The following is a 22,698-nucleotide window of genomic DNA, read 5'->3' on the forward strand; positions in this document are numbered from 1 at the left end:
CTGTCCCACTCCTTACCTGTGACTCATAATGATCGTGGAAGATAGCATTCTTTGAAGAGTCATGCCCATCAAGAGCTATTCAAGAGCACTAGACAAATAGTGACAGCTGAAGATAAGTATGAAGCAGCCCAATGATGGCATGCACACACCCATACACAACAGGAAAATCCTACATGCAACTACATGGAAGTATATGTCTCTTTCTCCCTTTGCTGAATACACGTCTAAACATGATGAGGCACTAGAAATGCATTCTGTATTTCTATTTCTATCAATTCTACTCTATCTTTCATTCAGCTTCCAAAAGGATTTTCCTAAAATATAGATCTATATTATTTCCCCTTATGCTCCTAGCTCATAAATCCAGTGGTTCTCTGTTATCTTCAGGATCAAATAGAAAATCCACTATTTTCAAGTTTTTTATAATGAGACCTTTAGGTCTCCTTAAATTTTATTTACTTCACACATTCTATATAAGTCAGCTACAAAGGCTTATTTAATATGTTAGAACATAACACTCTCCCATTTCTTATTTCCTTGCCTTTGCATTAGCTACCCCTTTCCTGGAAATTCTTTCCCTTCTCACCTCCTTTACTTAATTTCCCTGGCTTTTTTCAGGTCTCAGTTTAAAATCTACCTTCTGAGGAGGCCTTTCTTAGTATTCTAACCCCCACCCCCCAAGTTGCTAGCCAGTTCCTTCCTCTCTAAGATTATTTTTGTCTACTTTCTATATATTTTGTATGTTCCTAGTTTTTGTTTTGTTGCTCTTAAATATGTTGACCCCATTAAAATATGAGCTCTTTGAGGGCTGTTCTGGAGTCATTTGGGTTCAACTCTCTCAACTCTTTGTGACTCCATTTGGGGTTTTCCTGGCAAAGATACTGTAGTGGTTTGATATTTCCTATCTCTAGCTCATTTTTAGATGAGGAAACTGAGACAAAATTAAGTGATTTCTCCAGAGTCACATAGTTAACAAATATCTGAGGTTGGATTTAAATTCATGAAAATGAGTCTTTCTGATTCCAAGATCAGGAATTCACTGAGCCACCTAGCTGCACATTTTTTATCTTTCTTTTTATCCCTGGTATACAGTTTTGAAAAGAGAAAGTGATTAATAAGTATTTTCTGAGTTATTTACTAATTGATCCACACAACCTCTGGGGGAAAAAAAAACTAGAAGAAGGGTAGAGCAACTGAAAAAAAGTGTGGATTCTCTCAATAAAGCAAGAAAAACAATCTTTGAATCTTAGGCTAGGGGGACAAAGACTAAAGAAAACCAGTATCAGAATATGTGAAGCTATTTGTGCATCAAGGTAGCTGAGGGCCATTTAAGGTTAGAGAGGGGAAAAGAGGGAAAGATATTAGATTATAAAACGAGAATCTCTATTCCTGTTTAGCATGGAGAACCAAATTTCTGCTAATGAACTGGGGCTTGTTATATTAATAAAAGGCTACTGCTTTGCTTTAAAGCCTCTCTTTCATAGGAATAAAAGATGACAGAATTCTAGCTAGAAGATCTTAGAAATCATTTTGTTCAATCCCCATATTTTATAGAAGACCATAAGACTGGAGAAATCAAGTAATTTCCCCATGGTCATACAATAGTCAGGATTCAAAACCAAGAAATTTTATTCTGAATCCAGTTCTCCTTCCCTTTGAATCATTACATGGAAAAAAATATCAAAACCCTTGTAGTAAATAAATATAGCCAAGCAAACCAAATCTTATTTCTGTTTGTTGAAACCATAACCCAGGTGAATATATCAGCCCCACATGATTCAAATAACCAACTTTCATTATGTATCTAGCATATATATGCCTTGTTCTACTTAATAAATGAAGGAGAAAAAAAGCAAGCCCTATACAATAGATATCTGAAGTTTTATGTACAAGCTTCATAGTCTTTTCAATTTCATAGAAGAAAATACTCTTTATTTTTTGTATGTGGTATTAAAATTCAGCATTAAAAATTAAAATAAAAGTGAATGGAAGATCAAATCACAAAGACTAATGGGTCCTTTGAAAGCTTGGTCTCCAGAGAGAGGTATTATACAGCATCAAGATGAAAAGCCAACAGAACAGTGATAATATCCAGGGTCCTAATATGAGTGTAAAATGTGGACCTACCACAAATGTCCCATCCAGATTGCTGAGTGATTCCATCCAAGTGGAGTCCAAGCCATCCTTCACATCAAGTTAAAAAGACAGGATCATCCACAGTAGAATAGCATAGAAAAGATATTAATTAAAGGCAACTCTTCTGAGTTGAACATATGTAGGTCAGGTAGGGATTATGAAGAACTGAAATGGGATAGTTGGGGGCAAGGTGGAAAATTCCTTTAAGTGAAACTGGAAAAACCCTAAGCCATGCCTTAAAATAGCTTCTTTGGGAAGAGTACAGACATTGGGCATGGGAGCCTTTATAGAAGCAAGACTTTGGGGAGATCAAAATTGGAAAGGGAAGCTCTACCAGAATTAGAAGTAAAAAGTTTACCAGGATAAACTTCATCAACTATTGTGGTAGCTAACAATTTTGTTTCTTTGTTCTTTATATTTAAACTATTTGAGGACAGGATTATTTAAGTTTTGTTTTTGTATTCCCAGCATCTAGAACTATGTCTAGCATAAAATGAATCCATAATAAATTCTTCATGAATTAAACTATTCATTTGTTAATTCCTTTAAATTAGCATTCATGGTCTTTTTAAAGTTATACTTGCTCCTAGAGTTGAGACTAAGGGAAGACAAGACAGATATATAGGAAACAATATGGAAATAGTATACATAGGAAGCAGGATACTATATCAAGGGGAACTTTCTTAAAATTAAATTAAATTTATTTCAACCAATAATATCTATTTTTTCTCTGACTCCTCCATTGGAAAAGCAAAAACAAACATGAAAACAAAACACTTGCAGGAAATATGGATAGTTAAACAAAACAAATTCTTGACTTGGTCTTGTTCAAAAAATTACATCTCATTCTTCTCCCTGAATCCGTCACTTCTCTGTCAGAAGAGAAGTAGAATGCTTTATTATGAGTCCTCTGGAATGATGTTTGGAAATGATGTTGATTGGAGTTCTTATATCTATCAGAGTCTTTACAAGGTTGTTTTTATTATGTAAATTATGTTGTTCTGCTTACTTAATTCTGTATCTGTTCATAAAAATCTTTTCATGTTTCTTTGAAACCATCCTTTTCATCATTTCTTATGGCACAACACTTTTTTTTGGTGTTCCATGATATTCATAAGCCATACTTTGCTCAGCCATCCCCCAAATGATAACCCCCTCCAAACAAGGGATATTTAAAAATAGTACTTTTTGCAAGGGAATATATTTGTACATTATATTTTAATGCAAGAAAATTTTACTTTTTAGTAATATGGGTATATTTATTTCATTATAAGACTCACTGTATGTATTATTGTGAAGTCTCAAAGCCTCTGGTGAGTAGTAACACAAGAACATGATTTTCAAACAAGAGGCATGATTTTTTGACCCGACTTAGATCTTACAAATATCCTATCCTAGTTTTGTTGTCTGCAATCTTTTTAAACCTTAATTTTCCTTTAAGGCCCATTTTAAGCAGCCTTCTTCGGGGAAACCTTCCTTTGCTAAATCTTGGTATTATTCCTTGGTATTAGCCCCTTTCTTTGAACCCCTGCATTGTCTCATTCATCTGACATTTGATATAAACTACCATTGATTGTGATTGATGCTTTAAAATAGTGATGTGATAGCTCTGGCTACCTAACTTGACTTCAAACCAGCACAAGGCAGATTGTTTTATGTCCTTATGTGTCTATTGCCTAGCATGATGCTATTTGTTGATATTGATGCTTACAAAAGATTATAGCTATAACTGCTAGCTTCGTTTAATGGATCTTGTTATTAATTTGTTGTATTAAATATAAAGAGTAGTGATAAAATACATTGATATTCTGTGATGGGCTTCTTGAAATGTTGGATACACAGAACATTTTATACATGAGAATCCATTTTCCCCATGAGTTCCCATTTAAAAACTACAAATGTGTTCTAATTTTCCATTTCCTGAGATGTAATAAAAATTGTATTAGAGAAATCAGCAAAACTTGAAAAAGATTATTTGAAGAAATTTAGTTAGATGATAAATTATTAACAAAAATACTCAATATATAAACATAACATGGAAGTAATTATAACAGTACTTCTTGTTACAAGAAAGAATTAGAAACAGAATAGATATCCTTTGATTGGAAAATGACAACAAATTATGTTACATAAATATAATGAAATATTACTGTGCCATAAGAAATTAAAAAGTATAATAAATAAAGAGGAGGAGGGAAAGACGTACATGAACTGATGCAGAATGAAGCAAACAGTGCCAAAAAACCAGAATATATGAATTCAACAATTAAATGGGAAGAACCACCACAAAACAACTGAAATATATAAATATTTACATATATACACTTATGTGTATATTTTTTTATATGGGAGGAAATGTAGAATGATATGTTTTTGTTCATTCCAAAAAAATTAATTTAAAAAATACTGAAGGAGTACATATGTTTTCAATACTGATGTTTAATAAAACTTTCAACAGAGTTAACTGGATATGCTTAATGATATCATTCTTGTGCTGCTTGAGAATTTGACATACATTGTAAATAATTCACATTAAAGACAATAGTGTAGTTAATATTATTTTATATAAGCATGTGATTTTTTATCTTTAGTTTTTCTTTTCTCTTTTTATTAGTTCTTTTAGTAAGAATGACACTTTCCCCTAAAGAAAATCAAATATTTATGAAATTTCTGTTTTGTGTAGATTGCTGTGCGAGACAGAAAGCTTAGATATGGCACAAACTATGCTCCATGAATATATACTCTAGTTAGGAGATAAGACATGAATAGATAACTATGATGTGTGGTATGATGTGATGGATTGATTAGAGAAGTACAAAATAACATCCAATGTAATTTCTGGAGGACAAGGTCATTACTGACTGATCAGAAAATCTGAGGTTTTCTGGAGAGGACTGTATTTAAACAAATTTTTTGACCCTCATCATCCATGAAACAGAGAAATCAATACCCAAAGACCTCTGATTATATCCATTAGAACTTCTTCGATGAAGTAGATTACACCCCACTTTGGTAGATGAGTTTTAGGAAGTTATCTGAGGCTTAGAAAGGTTAAGTGACTTGACCTTTTTCAAAGAGCTAGAAAGTATCAAAGGTAGAGTTTGAAACCTGGTCCTCTGAATACTAAAACCTTTCCCATGTCTATTATGCCATACTATTCTCAGATAAAAGTGTGAAATGGCTCTTTGTTCTACAAGGCCATTACTTGGGGCTTTGCTTTTCAACTTTGGAAAATCACTGAGACTTATGAAGAGACTAATTGACTTGTTAGGCTTATTGGACAGGACAATGAGCATGCAATCAAAGGGCTCACTATTTCTCAGTTCTATATTCGGGCAACCCTTCTCAAATATTCAGTTTCTTCATTAGTAATGTAGGGAAATCAGTTAATACCCCATCCTCAAAAGGTTGTCATGAGGAAACCACTTTGTAAAGATTTAAAGAAGCCAATGGAATTATTTATTTTCTATTTTAGTTTGATTTGACCCAGCTGTAAAACTGTGTGTGAGGACAGAGGGAATTGAGAAATATGGAGAATAGGGACACAAAGAGACTTATTCCAGTCTTCTCTGTGGGATCTTCTCTATATGAAATTGAACTTAATTTGCTTATCTGATCTCATCTTAGAGTTAGATTCCAATAAGAATATGCTTTCTTTTCTTTTCTTTTCTTTTTAATAACTTTTTATTGACAGAACCCATGCCTGGGTAATTTTTTACAACATTATCCCTTGCACTCACTTCTGTTCCGATTTTTCCCCTCCCTCCCTCCACCACCTCCCCCAGATGGCAAGCAGTCCTTTACATGTTAAATAGGTTGCAGTATATCCTAGATACAATATATGTGTGCAGAACCGAACAGTTCTCTTGTTGCACAGGAAGACTTGGAAAGAATATGCTTTTAAAATAGGGAAGCAAATCCAAATATTATTTTGAAGAAAATTCCATTACCAGATTATTTTATTTGGGATTCTGGTAGATATGACTTATATTCATTGCTTAAAATTCTTCAGTATTTCATTTCTTTTTGTATCATGATAACATCTCATTTTATCCTGTATAGATTTGTGAGATATCATCTAGCCTGTTCTCTCAAATAAGTGAGCAAATAATGTGAGGCCAAGCAAGGCAAGGGAACGTGGAAAATCTATGGTCCTAAGAGTCTGGTATCTTACATATCATCATCAAATTGTGACATGATGAATAATGACCTCGGCTAAACTAATTTACTTATTAATCCACTTCTCGCTAAGCAATATCTACTTTTAAGAATATTGTTATAACTTCAACTGGATTTTGCATGGCTCCAGTTTCTATGAATCTTTAGTAAAAGCTAATTAAAGTCCAGGAAAAGGGATCCTATGTGCCTATCAAGTGCTGATGATCTTTAAGGCAAGTTTAAATGGAGAAGGATGGGACACAGTGTGATATGAGGGATAGAATACTTCAGTTGGGGCAGGAAGACTTAGGTTGGAATCTTACTTTAGATACATATAATCAATATACACACAGGCAAGATGCAATATCTCTAGTTAGATGAATTTCCTCATCTGTAAAATGAGGGGTTGAATTTTCTTTCATCTCTAAATCTATAATCATATTGAATAGATGACCAATAGTCCATTTAATTTTCCATTTTTTTTGGTTAATCTTAACAAGAGTTCATCTACAAAAGATTTGTGAGGAGGCATAAGTGGACGATTAAATTTGCTGTTGTAAAGATAAAAATGAGAGATAATGCTATGTTAAGAATTTTGTAAACTTTCATATATCCTGCAATTCTCTTGAAATTCCATCAGGACTGATCCTGAGAAAAACTGTGAAGGAAAAAAGTTTGTGTTGCTCCAGCCTTACCTCCCTGGACCTTTTTCTTCTAGTCTGATGTAGATTTCTTCTCAATTATTTCAGGACACTAATGCCCCTTTATTTTCTTCATCATTCAAAAGTAGACCTCAGGAAAGGACCTAAGCACAGTCAATTCATGCCCAAGTATAGATTTAAATTCCTGTGTTCTTTCTCAAATTCCAACATTAAAGTTTTTTTCTCCTATAGAAAATGTTTTAGGCAACCTTGAGTCATTAGCATAGACATTTTGAGGTGTGTGGTGTGAAGGAGAAAGGCTCCTAAAACTCCAACTGGTTAGACCAGCCTGGAGGTTGTCCCAATTGTATCCATGTCCCGTAGGTTCAGAAGCTCAATGGCTTCCTAGATTGAAAAATTTGCTAATGCCTTGTATAGCATTTTGGAAAAAAAAAAGGTTTATAAATGTTTCCAACATGTTTTTATTTACTTTTAAAATTCTACAACTATATATGAGAGTCACAGAGCAGGAAATGCACAATACAGAGAAGTCCATGATATAAATAAAACATGCCAGCCCCATCCCATATTACATGTACAGTGCTATGCATATCAAGAGTCATTTCTTTTTGTACAAGACCATCAAAGCATGTCAAGCAATCCACACAGAAAGCAAGAAGAGGAAAGAGGAATACAACCAGATTGGGAATTTGGCATTTCGAAAGCAGCTGGGATGACAGTCCCCTAGGAAAGCCATAGAAAGAGCCCAGCTCTGGAAGGGCAAGATGCTCTGCAGCCGTAATTCAGGCAAACAAGTTGATACACTGGGCTGAGGAGGATCACTGAGGGGTACCTGGATGGGGTGGAGGAGCAGCCTAGCATCTACATACAAGCTGTGTAGAATCATTCCAACTGGGACTCTCAAGAGGAGTCTGGGAGAGGGAGAGGGAGGTAGAATACAGGAGAAAGCCACTCTTAAAGGAAATAAAGGTTGCTGGGGATACAGACACCATTCTGAGATTACTAAATTATTTAATACAGGCCAAGAGTCCCCATGCTTTCTTAGTTCATTTACTACAAAGTCTATAGCAAGGGTTAACTTTTTTGTGCTACAAAGACCTTTGACAGTCTGGTGATGCCTAATGGACTCCTTTCTCATAATAATATTTTTAAATGCATGAAATAAATCACAACATTACAATGAAAACCAATTATATGGAAACAGAGTTTTCTCAAAATATATTTTAAGAAAAAGTTCATAGACCCCAGATTTAGAACTCATTTTCCAGAATCTCTGCTCTAGGGAAACAGATACCTGGGCATTTAAAACCAGCAAAACAAGCTACTCAGATTCAAGTGATTATTAAACAAATGGCTGTTATTAAGTACCAGCTATGTGCCACATTGTCTAATTTCTTATCGTCACTCAGGTTTGAGTTGTCGTATCATTATTATTTTTGCTTCTTTTAATTCAAATTATTTCTCAGTGCTGAAAACAAGAGAGCTGCCCTCTTCCTTGACTCACGAACTGATTTTTTTCTAATAAGTATAGAATGTGGGGTAGAAATTATAGGAGAGAGAACATTGGAGAAGCAATGTATACAGTGGAGAGGGGATGGCTCTAGAATTCAGGAGCTTTATATTTGGGGCTTAACTCTGCTACTAACTCTTTATTCATGATGACAAAATCTAAATCCTTTCTCTGGACCTCAGTTTCTTTTTTTTTGTAAAATAGGAGAGGAGTTGAACCACAGCAATCTTTTAGTGTACTTTTAAAGATTACAAAATGATTTCCTCACAACAACCCTGTGAGGTAGGCAGAGGGTATTAATGGAGTTGTAGATCTTGGATGTGAAAGGGGTCTTAGAGATCACCTAATCAAATCTAAGTTTTTTAAATCAAAGAAACTGAGGCTGAAACAGGTAAAAATGACTTGACCAATCATACAGAGACTAACATTCTATCAAATCTAAGACTTTTGACTCTGAGTCAGGGACTTAGAGACAGGTTAAAGTTTCTTAACATTTTTCTTATGTTGTGGGTCTAAAATGTTTTTTAAATGAATAAAATTATTGATATTGAAAGATGGAATTTTTATATGTGATCACATTCAAGTTCAAGGATCACTTTGGAATTCATCTTCAAGAACTTTGGTATTCCATAGAACTCGGTTAAGTGCCTTTGGGTGAGGTGATCTCTAAAATACCTTCCGATCTTAAAATTCTACTATTCTAAGTGACATGTGAAGAGCACACTTAAAGACACTTGGGGATGTGTCTTTCTTGTATGCTACAGAAACCCTTATTTGGATGACCTTTAGGAAAACATGAGGTTGTAGTAGCAAAGTAAATACAATTATCAGGTACTAGTTAGTTAATACTGTAGTTGAAGCAGGCTGAATCAAGTTATATCCATTAACACATTTTCTTTGCAAAAAATCCCCTTACAATTCATGTTATACAGCTCCATTTACCTTCTTTCACTTATATTTTCCAACACTTTACAACACAACACTTTGCTTGGTCTCCACCTAAACAAATCACAACCAGTGCCCTAAGAGGGACCACTTTGCAGTGTCATTGAAGTATATGAGCCAAACATACATTTCTGTATATCAGTCATTACTCACAAGGGAGATGGGCCATGGAAAGCAATTATTTCCTCCTTTCTCTTTCCCCACCAAAAAAATCAAAACATAATAAAAAAGCATACCAAAAAAGCCCATTATACCAAGGGAATGATTTCTAAAGAGCTAGAATTTGGGGGGTGTCTCCATGAAATATGTCAGAACTCTTCAAAACACATAAACTATCAAAAAAAATTTGGGAGGAGAATCTCCCCAAAGATGAACATTACCAAGGAGTTACAATTTTTATTTTAAAATCTTCCACTCATTTGTTTGTACTACTTTTATATTAATTTCAAGATTCAAAGCCTGAGTGTCTCAGTTTTATCATTTCCAACTAAAAGCTATTAACTCCATATAGCATTTTCATATCATTTGCTTTAATTTTATTAATCTTCCATAACAAAATGAAAATGACTAAAATATTACCAACACAATTTAACAATCTGCTTATAATACATTAAAGATAATTTTTCATACTTTTTTCATTTTTAAAAATAGCCAATGACTTAAAAATAACTTATTTTCTCCAATCTTTACTCTAGCTCTCCTTTCCCATTATCTGAGAGTTAAATGATTTATCTGCTTTCTGCACTAAACCTATTGGATTTTCCCAATTCAATGCCTGAGGTGAACATATTTTCAGCTAAAAAAAAAAAAAGAAAATTCTTGTCGAGCAAAGAGCACTGGTACCACAGTACTCAAGAAGAGAAGATATGGAGACAAATGGGGGTCATTAACTTCCCATCACAGTTGAGATGTTGCTACAAGAGACGGGCTCTGGGGCGATTATCAGCATTCCTTGCCCAGATTACACAGAGGTGTATCGAGATAATCTTCTGAAAAGCAGCCGGCCAAATTTGCAAGGGCGACATATATATATATTTTTAACCTCAAGCGTTCTGAGGTTGTGTAGGCCCTTCGATTAATAAGGGGCTCTCTACGTGTCAGGGGACCCAGCAAATTAAGGCCCCCGAGAACCTGTAGGCTTCAGGATTCTTGCTCCCTTCTTCCCCCTGCTGTACCTACCTAATACACACAAAAGATAACTTTATAGCCACATTTGAACCAACATGACATGTTAATTAAAGTACTGTCATCTGGGGTCTATAACAAGCACCTCATGCTAGTAAAAGAAAATGAAAAGCAAGGCCCAATGGATATTATACCTCAGCAGCAAAAAATACTCAGGATTAAGCGAGGATTCCATTTGTAATTTAACTATAGCACAGCCAACATTCTCTCTGCCCCGACTAAGTGTGGAAATTCCATTTCCATTAGTTATATTTGCTATTCACTCCCCCCTTCCCCGCTTTTGCAGCTCAATTTTAAGCCATTTAAAATGAAGGAGGGACCTCAGTGATAACATGCACATTGGTAAATTGGCATGTAGCTATACATGGTCCTTATAAATACATCTTAAGTTAGCTTAAGAGGGCTATATGTGCTAGATGGTGAGGTGCGTGTTATAGGGGAGTAGGGATGTACTACCATCTGTGATAAACAAACCCTTGTATATATTTAAAACTCAAGATACTTTCCTCTAATGGCAAATGACATAGCTCTGCCAGCAACGAACCAAATGAATTTTGTTATTTAGCAAATGATCGATTAAGGGGAAATGATCACAAAGTATGGCCAATGAGGAATATATGAGAGGTCTTTTGGAGGATCACAGAGAAATGAATATCTGTTCCTCCTGAGGCCAGCAAGAATCATTAAGAATATAAACAAAACTCCCAAAACAAAATTTTCAGTTTCCCATCAGTATACCAGAGTGAATATAATGCTTGTCAAGCAGGCCAAAAGAATTACCAGGAAAGGCAACTAAGACTATTGAAGACAACCTAAGACTGTCTTCATTCTCTTTCCTAAATGATAAGTTGCCAGTATTTAAAAATCTTTCTTCCCATTCCTTCCCTAAACCATCCTTTAGACTATTTTCTATTAGCCCAACAATGTTAACAAAGACTAGCTAATTAAAGAGGAAAGCCTTCCTTGAAAAGTTTGATCCAAATTCCAATGCCATAGAAAGCTCAGCTCACACTAGGAAAGGGGAACAGTTTATACCTCTGCACTTATGGACTTTTCACACTTTGAAAGTTGATGTTGAAATTAAGAAAATGGGAACAATGCTGATCTTGCAAGAGGCCATGCAGCAAAGATCTGATGGAAAGGACAGGGATGGACAGTAATCTGCATCCTGACAAGAGTCCTTCATTTGCCAAAGAAAATAATTGATAACTGCCAGAACACAAAAGCTTGACAAGTTGCATGCTTTACACGTTCATGGCAGAAAAGTGAAATAAAGGATTATTATAAAAGAGAGGATCATGTAAGAACCCAACTCCAAATTGCAATTACTTTAATCTATTAAATAGGCTTTTAACGGACATTTTGGAATTTCAAAAATTTCTCAAATGGTTATCAAATAAAGATCATTAGCTGCGGTTCAATTTTAAGTCATGTCATTGCTGCATTGTTAGCTATTAGGTTTATCTGAAGTTGTCACCCCGTACTACATAAGTAAGTATGGAGCTTTACAACATCACGTGATGGTTTCCATTCATTCCCAAACAGAATAGAAAGGAAAAAGGGAGACATGCAAGAGTGACTCAAGAAGCCTACCTGACATAGAGTGAGCGTTTCTGATTGGTTCTCAGGGAGCCGGACCCAGAACTCATGCTGTGGTTCATCATCTGCTCGCGTAGGTCATGGATTTTTGCCTCGAATCTAGCGTAATCTGGTGATAGAAACAAAGGGGAAAATATTGGTGACCACTGGTGTACTTTAACAGAGCTACACAAACAGAAGAATCTCATCTGGCAGCATACTTATGCTAAAAGTGGGACTCACAAAAAAAAAAAAAAAAAAAAAAAAAAGAAAAAAAAAAAAGAAAATGCAGTTTGGGCAAGTCTCACTTCACAAAATAGCAAAAAGGACAAAAAACAAACAGGATCCTGAAGGAGCACAAAAATTTGATTTTCTAACTCTTTATCTCCAGATGTCTGAGAAGAAAAATGCATATCTTCATGCATTCATCCATCTATCTATCCATCTATCCATCCACATATTCATCCATCCATTAATTTGAAAACAACAACATTTCTTAAGCATTGATTATATGTTAGGCACTAAATTTAGCTCTGGAAATACAAAGTCAGAAGAGAAACAGATTCTACCTTCTGCCCTTCTATTTTATTTGAAGGAAATAACACATACACAGAAAATTCATTTAGATACACGTATACATATGTATATGTATATATAAATATAAATGTTTATATGTAATATATATGTATTTACAAATTTTCAGCTTTAAGATTCTTGAAACACCTCTGCATATACAAAGAAAAATGTATGTACACATTTGTGTGTGTGTGCGTGTGTGTGTATATACACGCACATACATACACATACATACATATATGTATATGTGTATAATATAGTATGTACATATGGCAACTAGGTAGTGCAGTGGATAAGAGTGCTAGGCTTGAAATCAGGAGGACTCATCTTCCTAAATTCAAATCTGGCTTTAGCCACTGAATAGCTTTGTGTCCCTGGACAAGTCACTTAAGCCTGTTTGTTTTATTTTCCTCATCTGTAAAATGAGCTGGAAAAGGAAATGGTAAACCACGTCAATGTCTTCACGAAGAACACCCCAAATGGGGTCAAGGAGAATCAAACATGACTGAAAACAACTGAATAAGTATACATACATACATATATATTTATACACACATAGAAATCATGTAATTTATGCTTTTATACATAATCTGAATCTATATTTACATCTATTTCTACATATACTTATGCTATATCATTTCTAGGGTAAAGATATTATAGATATAGATGTGTATACAGATATAGATTTATACATATAAATACATATTGTATATATATATACACATATGAACTGTGTATATGTACATATATATATGTAAAAATATATACATATATAATGCCCTATGTAAGGGAAACACTGAGAGGATGTAATAAGTAAGGAAAAGACTTTCACAAACACAATCTGGAGCCAACTTCTATGAGAGATTACTGTTAAATTTTCAATCTTCAAATTTACAACCCAGAAACAAGCAAACTAATCTTTCTTTCTTATTTGTGGATTGTTTAGTTTTAAGAAAGTGCTGCAAAAATGTAAATAATGCAGCTTAAACTTAGTTTAAGTGCTCCCACATAATCAATACTTAAGAAATGTTTCAAATTAATGGGTGGATGAATGTTTGGATGGATGGATAGATGGAGAAATGGAGAAATATATTTTCAGGAAGTTGGTTTTTAAATATTTACCAGCAAATCACTGTTTATAACAGACCCCAAAGAGCTTATAATCTTGACCAAAAGATATATAAATGTGCGTGTGTGTATGTATGTGTGTGTGTGTGTGTGTGTGTGTGTAACTAAAGTACTGAAAGCTCAGGGAGTCAGATCAAGAATTCATATTGTGCTTGATCATCTGCTCATACAAGTTAGGGATTTTTAGAAGAGGGAAGGCAATTATCGGGATAATAGAATTTTGAGATTTTGAAAACCAAGAAAGAATCCTGGAGTTAATCTCATGTAATTCATTCCTTTTACAGATAAAGAAACTGAGACCCAGAGAGAAGTGATTTATTTACCATTCCTCTTGCTCAATAATCTTACTTGTCTTCTTATGGTATCTAGGAACAAATGCAAACATGTATTTGCAAATACAAATACCTATCATTTAAGACACAAGATAAAGTTCGGTTAAATCTCAAGTCTGGTCATGTCACTCCTCAGCTCAAGAAACTGTAAGGGCAGGGCAAAGAGCACTAGTCCTGGAACTGGAAAGAGCCGAGTTCAAATTCAGCCCTAGAACCTTGACATTTATTAGTTATATGATCCTAGTCAAGTCACTTAACTCCGATTGCCTCACCAAAAAGAAAAAGAAAAAAAAGAAGAAAAAGCTGTATTGGCTCTCCTTTCCTTCCAGGATAAAATATAAACTTTTCTGTTTGACTTTTAAAGCTCTTCACAATCTAGATCTGACTTTCTTTTCCAGGCTATTTCACATTCTTTGCATGCCCATTCTATTCCCTCTTCTGCAGCCAAACTGGTGCCTTGCTATTCCTCAGCATCCTATCTCCTGTCACCTTACCTTTTCAGAAGCTGTCTCCCTTCCTCAAATTAGTCTTTAGAGGTCTTAATTTCCTTTAAAGCTCAGTTCATGTACCACCTTCTACATGACTTCTTTCCTATTTGCTAGGACTTTCTTCTCTTGACCCTTGCCCTTCCCAATTACTTGGTATGTTTTGTGCGTGTGTGTGTGTATGTGTGTGCATGTGTGTGTGTGTGTGTGTGTGTGTGTGTTATACTTACATGGGAATAGCATGGTGTAATATACAACCCTCCACTACATTTGGAATCAAGGACTAGTTCTGTCCTTTATTGTTTTATATTCCTCAGTTTTCTCCTCTGTAAACTAAGAGGGTTGGATTAGATAACCTTCCAGTTCTAAATCTATAATGCTAAAACCTTTTATATGTATTATCTGCCCTAAAGAAGATAAGATTATTAAGCATTGCCACTTTTTCATTTTTATCTTTGTATATTTTGCATAATACTTAGCACATAGTAGACTCGACACTTAGTGACTGATTGATTGTCCAAGACCATAGAGGTAAAGCAGAAAACTTCTGATTTCAACTCTAGAGCTACAACATACTGATTAGTGCCTAACAGAGAACCAATGAAAGAACTGGGAATGATGGGAGGAGGGAGAGATCATTTCTAGCTGCTGGGAAGCATGGACTCTGCCAACAAGCTAAAACACATTGTCCTTGCCTAAAAACTCTCCAGAATGCCCGCTAACATAGGTCAACAAAAAAGAAGGACTCTGCAGTTCTTCAAAGGGAGAGAAAGTCTTAATTTGATCTGACAGCCTCAAAGACAGTCTCTACAGAATGCTTGGTGGCTGTGAAGGCACCATTAAATTTCATTAATTTTTTTTTTCCTGCCAGACTGCCACTAGGGGTTAAATGCTTTTGATTACCCTTGCTTTCATCCCAGCCTACTAGTTGTGGAAAAATCCACACGGTAGACCTTGCTACTTCAGAGGGGGAAATAAACACCAAAAAAACTTTGGTTTGATATGTGAAAAATCTGACAAAAAATGAAGCAATTCAAGGACAACTGAATATAAACACTGATGGAATCAGTCTGTAAAAGAGTGACTATCTGTTAGTTCGCCAAACAGAAATGACTTATTCAGACTGTTCTAAGTCTAGCATTGTGTTAATAGCATTAGAAAGAGCTATGATTTAAAAAAAAATACCAAAAGTCACTTCTTAAATGTTTCCTAGTAAATATATTCTATGATTTTTCTGGAGGAAATGTAAATTAGTGGGCTAGGTACGAGAATACCAGGGTTCTAATCCCTGCTTAGTTATTAACTCATTTAGCTTGCATTATTCCTCTATAAATGAGGCAAGTAGTATCTGAGTGCTACTTTATTGCTTTTAGCTCAAGATGGAATAGTTGGCACACAGGGCTCTGTGCCTAGTCTCTCCTCCCAGGGTAGAATAAAGTACTGAGGAAAGCATAAAACAATGCTGCCTCTGGTCATTTTATTGCCTGTTACAAAGCTTGTGTTCTTCCATCTCTTATTCTTTAGATGCTCTAGAGTAGAATATTCCCACATTGTTTCAACTAAGACTGCTATCCTTTTTGCTTTCCCCTACTATTACCTCCCCAATTTCTGGCTTTAACTTTTGGATTATTTTACTGGCTGATCCTTTAATTCCTGAATTATACTTGAGTCTTCTTCCTCCCACACTGCACCACTCCAACACCATTTCCAAAGAGATCATTAACCTTCGCTTGCCTGCTAACCATTTAGGAATCAACCAGACTACTAGCCCTTTCATCATTCCCAAAGAGACAATGCCAAAAAGAATCAAAATTTAAAAAACACATGGTGGGTATAGGAAGGCTACAACATGTTAGCAGTAATTATATGCATATGAGATGTGGTATAAACAACATCATCAAAGACAGACATGAAAAGAAGGCAAGTCAATCAAGTATTGAGAATGAGAGCCATTAGGTGAATGTTCAAGTACAACATTTTTATTTTAGGGATACTAAACACACACACACACACACACACACACACATAGAGCAAGGCTTCTAGCATACTGGAGGCAGAGGGAGACATTTTTTAAATCGAGGATTTGTGAAAGCAGATAGATGAGCATGGGTGTGTTGTTATTTGCCCTTGATGGAGAGTACTCACACAAATGAGATCATGGGTCCAATACAGCAAAGAATCTAACCATAAATTATAATATTAGTCCTATGGGAGAAAATGATACCTGAATGAATTTTCAGAATTTAAATATTCATAAATTGAGATCTATATGAGGAAGATAGCCAAGATTGTAAAGGAACTTGAAGCTATGTCATTCAAGGAGTAGTTGAAGGAACTCAAGAAGAGAAAACTGGGTTGAATGTGATAACTATATTTTAATATCTGAAGCACACTTATATTGAAGATAGATTCACCTCTTTCTGCTTGGCCCCAAAGAACAGAACTAGGACATATTGACAGAAGTGGTAGAAAGACAGATTGTTATGCAGAATAAACAACTTACTAACCATTTGAGATATCCAGAAGTAGAATGGGCAGGCTCAAAGGGTTAAAGAGTTTCCCATCATTAAATAGAGTCAAATATAATTTAGAGAACGAGGGTTTGGGAATACTTAAGAACAGATTCATGCTTCTAGAGGAGTTGAACTAAACAATCTTTAAGGTCTCTTCCAACTCTGTGATTCTATAATTTTATGATTACCTAGAATGGTGAGGCTTCTAAGAATAGAGGGATTCTAAACTTAAGTATGAGATTAGTATGATTAATAATGATAATAGCTTGTCATTGTTAATCATATTAATCTGATATTTTCTCAATAGAAATGGGGGGAACACCAACACCAACAACTTAACAATCAATTAGTACTTTAAGGTTTAGAAAATGTTTTCCTTGCTAATGTCAAAAGTGAGATTCAACATCAAGACATTGGATTCCAAGATTGGTCCTCTTTTTAGTACCTCGTGCTGCCTTCCATGTTCAGTTCTCATGACTGATATCATTTTAATGACTTCTACCTAAAGACTGGTTCAATTGTTCCAGAGGCTTACAAAAGTATTGGAGAACTTACTTGCATTTTGTTTCTTTTGGTTATGTAGCCATAGTATACAAATCTGTTCTGACCTTTTTTTCTTTCCCAGACTAACTGACCCCAAATTGTTTAGTGTCTTCTAAGGATTCCTAACTCACTGCCCTTTCACTGTTCTTTCTGATGTCTGATTAATTCCCATTTCTTTGTATTTTCTATTTACAAATTGGTTGGATAATGGATGTAAATCTAAGGGGGGCACTCCTGAGGTGAAGGAATCAAACTCTTTCATTTTTACAAATGAGGAAACTGAGCATAAAAGAAGAAAAGTGGTTTGTCCAACATCCCGGATATAGACAGTGACAGAGATGGGATTTGATTTCAGATTCCTTGCTTTCAAATGCAATGATCTTTTCTGAAACAGTAGTTTTACGGGGATTGCTATATGTATATGCATACCATATATATATGTATGTATATACATATATATACACACATACACATACATACATACATACACATATACATACACACATATAATCCTACACTTTGTAATTCCTGGTATTTAATGTCAAAAGTGGACATAAATTAATAGTAGAAGAGAATGACTCTCATTGGTAAGATGCACAGCACTTTCAAATATCCCAAGCTTCTCTTTGTCATTTAAGTTCAATGTTTGAAAAAGCAATACTCTTTTGGTATTGCTTTAATGTGGGAATTACAAAACCCCATAGTGGGAACATCTAAGTTGCAGGCAACTCAAAGCATAATTGAAATATTTATGTAAATTTCATGATTGAAACTGGAGAAAATATATTACTATCAATGATGTCTGCAAGAAGTGCCATCCATTAAAGGCATTGTTAAGGCTATATATGATAAAAATCATAGAATTTAAGAACTAGAAATTCATTATTTCAGTAGCCATACACAGAAGAAAAACCCACCATGATGTTCAAGTGGACATCCATCTTCTGCTTAAAGATCTCCAAAGAGCCCATTACCACACCAGACAATCCATTCTACTTTGGGCAACTTTAATTACTGGTAAGTTTTTCTTGTCATTAAGCCTAATTTTTCTTTGCAATTTCTATCTATTGTTCCCATTTTTATCTTCTGGAGCCAAAAAGAAATCAAATCCTTACTCCCCAAATATGCATCTATTTGATGGCAGTTATCATGGCTTATCTTAAACTTCGCTTCCTCAGGCTTTGTGAATTCCTTCCTGAATTCAGTTGGCCCTCATGTGTCATAAACTCAAATCTTTCACCATCTCAATGTTGTTCCTCTGACCACTATGAAATTTATAAATGCTAAGATGGGGCTAATCAGAACTGAAAATAATGAGGTCCTGATAACATCTGATGAAGGCAGTCAAAAGAGGTACTGCCACCACCTTGTTCCTGAGAACTATGCCCCTCTTAATGAAAACCAAAAAAGTGAGGAGTTGACGTGGCTCCCAAGGATAGAAATGGGAGCAATAAGTAGAAGTTGTGAAATGGCTAATTTAGGCTAAATGCCAAGTAAAACTCCCCACCATCATCTGCTTTGACTAACACATTACAATGCTGGCTTATATCGAGATTGGAGTCCACTAAAACCCCCAGATCTTTTTTCAAAACAGCTGTTGTCTATCCAAGTTTCTCTCATTTTATCTTTTCAGTTTTGGTCATTTCCTATTCCTCATGAGTTGACTTTTATGAAAACTGTTTAGCCTATGGGATCCTTTCTATCTTTTCTCTCAGTCCTTTGAAACACATTTTCCCCAAAATTGAAGGTGCTCATGGGACCTCAATTTCTTTCTCCTATATCATGAACTCTAGAATGGAGTCATTGCTTTCCCACCCTGCCTGTCTTGGTTCTACACCAGCACCAATTTCATTCCTGTTAGTGAGAATAAGATCCAGATGGAAGTGGGCTGGTTGGATAATGAGAGTGAAGAATAACAGACAGCTCAAGTGTTATACTGGTTTTCATGAAATGCGGGGAAAAAAAGGTCTCCTAAATTGGATAGATTGTCTGAGAAGATTTACAAAAAGACACAAAGAAGAGTCACATAAGGTATGAAAGCATTTGGAAAACGCAACCAGAATTGGGAAGGGTCTTATATTTATACCATGTGGAGATTAGCAGAAGGAACTAAGGATGGTTAACTTTGAGAGAAGACTGGGGGTGGGGAAATGGAGTGTGAGATGGGACTTAATAGCTGTTTACAAGGACTTAAAAGATTGTCATCTAGAAGACTGAGCAGACTTACTTGGTTTGACCCTAGAGGATAGCTAGGAACAATGAGTAGACCCTGCAAAGATAAATTTGGCTTGATATAAGGAAAAACTCCCTAATGCTCAAGCTATTTAACAGAGGAAGGAATGAGTGACCTCCTGAAGTGATCTCTCTCCCCTTACTGGAAGTTTTCAAGCAAAGGCTGAATGACAACTTTCTGGGAAATTGTAGGGAAAATTTTTTCAAGGCATGGATTGGATTAAAAGGCTGCTGATATCTGTTCTGATTCTGTGATTCTATAAAAGGATATGGATGGATTGCAAATCTGCTCCAGTGAATGGAACATCCACACCTTTAGGATCCCACAGGCTTACTGAAATAGTGAAGCACTGGGGCTTTCCTACCAAAAAAATAAAAGGTCAAATCTATCTGTGACATCAAGCCATGACCTTATTTAATACGCTTCATTATGATGCTGAATTTCTTCCTGACAAATGAAGCTATCCTGAACTTATATCTCCTAAAATTCAGTCCTTCCATTGCTTCTCATTTTTCCAACCTGTCACTCATTCTCACTTTTAATAACACTCTCAGATGTGTCAAATACCTTATCTAGGATGCTGTTGCTGCAAAACAGAATGAATATAAAGGCAATTTAATCCATAACCATCACCAATATCTCTCTGTCCCCTATAGAATAACACTCATATTGTTATATATTTGGCTTGCAGATTTTTTGGTATCAATTATCATAATACTGAAAAAATATTCTCAGTGCACAGATTAATAGCTTTGTGAAAAGCATCCAACTTCAGATAGTCATTTTCTCCTCTCAAATAGAATTGGTTTCTTTCATTCCTCCTGTTTATATGCAGATCTAATTCAGCTAGGCTAATCTAGATGGAGAAGCAAAGGGGGAGTAGAAATCACTAGACTTGGAACTCAAAGAATGGGAATCACTTTAAATAGTCAAGTGACCCTGAACAAGCCATTCTCTCCTCCACTCCCAGCCCCTACCATAAGACAGGAAGCATGGAAGGCAGAAAGGAAGAAGGTGGGAAAAGAACAAATTTATAATTTGGTCTCAAATGCCAGCTGTGCTTGGGCAGCTAGATAGTGCAGTGGATAGAACACTGGGCCTAGAATCAGAAGGATTTTTAGTTTAAATGCAACCTCAAATACTAGCCATGTCACCATGGGCAAATCATTTAACCCTGTTTTTCTCAGTTTCCACCTTTGTAAAATGAGCTCAGGAAGGAATAACAAAACACTCTAATATCTTGGTCAAGAAAATCACAAATGGAATCAGGAAGAGTCAGGTACAATTGAAATGACTGACAAAAGCAAAGTTAGCAGTGCTGTCTCCTGCTGTGTGATTTTTTAAAGTCACTGTCCTCTGGTCTCATCTCTCTTACCTTTAAAACAAAGACATTGGATTAAGAGATCACTAAGGTTCCTTCCAGCTATAAATCCCATGATACCTTGCAGGGTTCTCTTGAGAGAAACATTTTGTAAAGTTCTGTGATTATTATGCCATTAATCCTGCTGCTGTCTAGATTCAGGGAAAGCCCTTCAGTGGATTTTTTTTAGTAGCCTGTGATGTTTAGTGACCTTCTTGGGGGCTCAGTAAGATTGAATTACCCGTTTTTAATTTCATTAGCTTTCCTAGCTGCATCCTATAACTATCCATCATGGGGTGTTTGTTTCCTGGTTAGTCTGCAAAAGACTTTGCCCATCTATGTCGGGCAAAAATCAACACCTGCATGATCTCAGTGGCCTGAGTCTCCTGGCTTTTTTCTGAACTGATGCCTTCCCAGGACAGATACTCGAGTCTGACTGGAACAACACTCTTTGAAGTATGGCACCTGGGTGAGGTTTAATAGGGAAAGGAGCAAACATTTCATGCTGCTCTATATTGTACTCTATAAAGAGTCCTAGGGAATTGACCCAGAGAGGGTCTCAGTATAATTGGAGAAATACTGAATTTAGAGACAGTAAATGGAGTGTTCATATCCATTTTTGTGATCTCAAAAAGACCTGTTTTCAAATCCTGAATCAGATACTTGCTAGCTAAGTGACACTAAGCATGTCAGTTAATTTTTGTCTGCCTCAGTTTCCTCCAATATAAAAGGGAGTTAATAATAATAAAATCTATTTTACCGGCTGCTGTGAGAATCAAATGAGATATTCTATGTAAAGGTCTCTGCAAACCTTAAAGTGCTATGTCAGTGTGAGCTATTATAATTCTTGTAAAGATATTTCCCTAAACTCTAAACCTATGCTAGATAATAATAAGAGGTCACATGATGTAGGAGGCTTTAAGATATGGAGAGTGATAGCTACACAAAAAGCAGTGGGATAGTAAAAGAAGCACTGATTTCAGTGTCAAAGGATTTGAGTTCCAATCCCATTTCTAACATTTAATTATGATTTTAACCAAGCCAATTAATCTCCATAGGTCTCAGTCTCTTCAGCTATTAAAAGAAGAGATGGGGATAGAAGGTAACTAAAATTAACTGAAAAAAAAACCTAAAAAACTAAAAAACTAATCCTTTTAGTTTCAGACCTGATCCTATAATAATAATAATAATAAAGCATAATTATAATAAGATAATATATTCTTATAACAATGGGACAACTGAGTGCCCTAGTGGATAGAATACTGGGCCTGGAATCAGGAGGACTTGAGCTTAAATTCCCTTTTATAAATTACCTTTTATATTGGAGGAAACTGAGGCAGGCAAAAGTTAACTG

General features: G+C 35.4%; 1 protein-coding gene across 16 annotated transcripts in view; it reads right to left on the reverse strand.

Annotated features, from left to right (window-relative positions):
• Nucleotides 1–22,698, reverse strand: part of DLG2 (discs large MAGUK scaffold protein 2) — a 2,591,935-nt gene that overhangs the window by 196,874 nt on the left and 2,372,363 nt on the right. For all 16 annotated transcript variants that reach the window (XM_051987236.1, XM_051987235.1, XM_051987234.1 and 13 more), the window contains one exon: nucleotides 12,190–12,304. In XM_051987236.1, the coding sequence (XP_051843196.1) occupies nucleotides 12,190–12,304 (115 nt within the window). The remainder of the gene's footprint in view (nucleotides 1–12,189; nucleotides 12,305–22,698) is intronic.

Source organism: Antechinus flavipes, chromosome 3 (assembly GCF_016432865.1).
Source record: "Antechinus flavipes isolate AdamAnt ecotype Samford, QLD, Australia chromosome 3, AdamAnt_v2, whole genome shotgun sequence".
Lineage (NCBI taxonomy): Eukaryota > Metazoa > Chordata > Mammalia > Dasyuromorphia > Dasyuridae > Antechinus > Antechinus flavipes.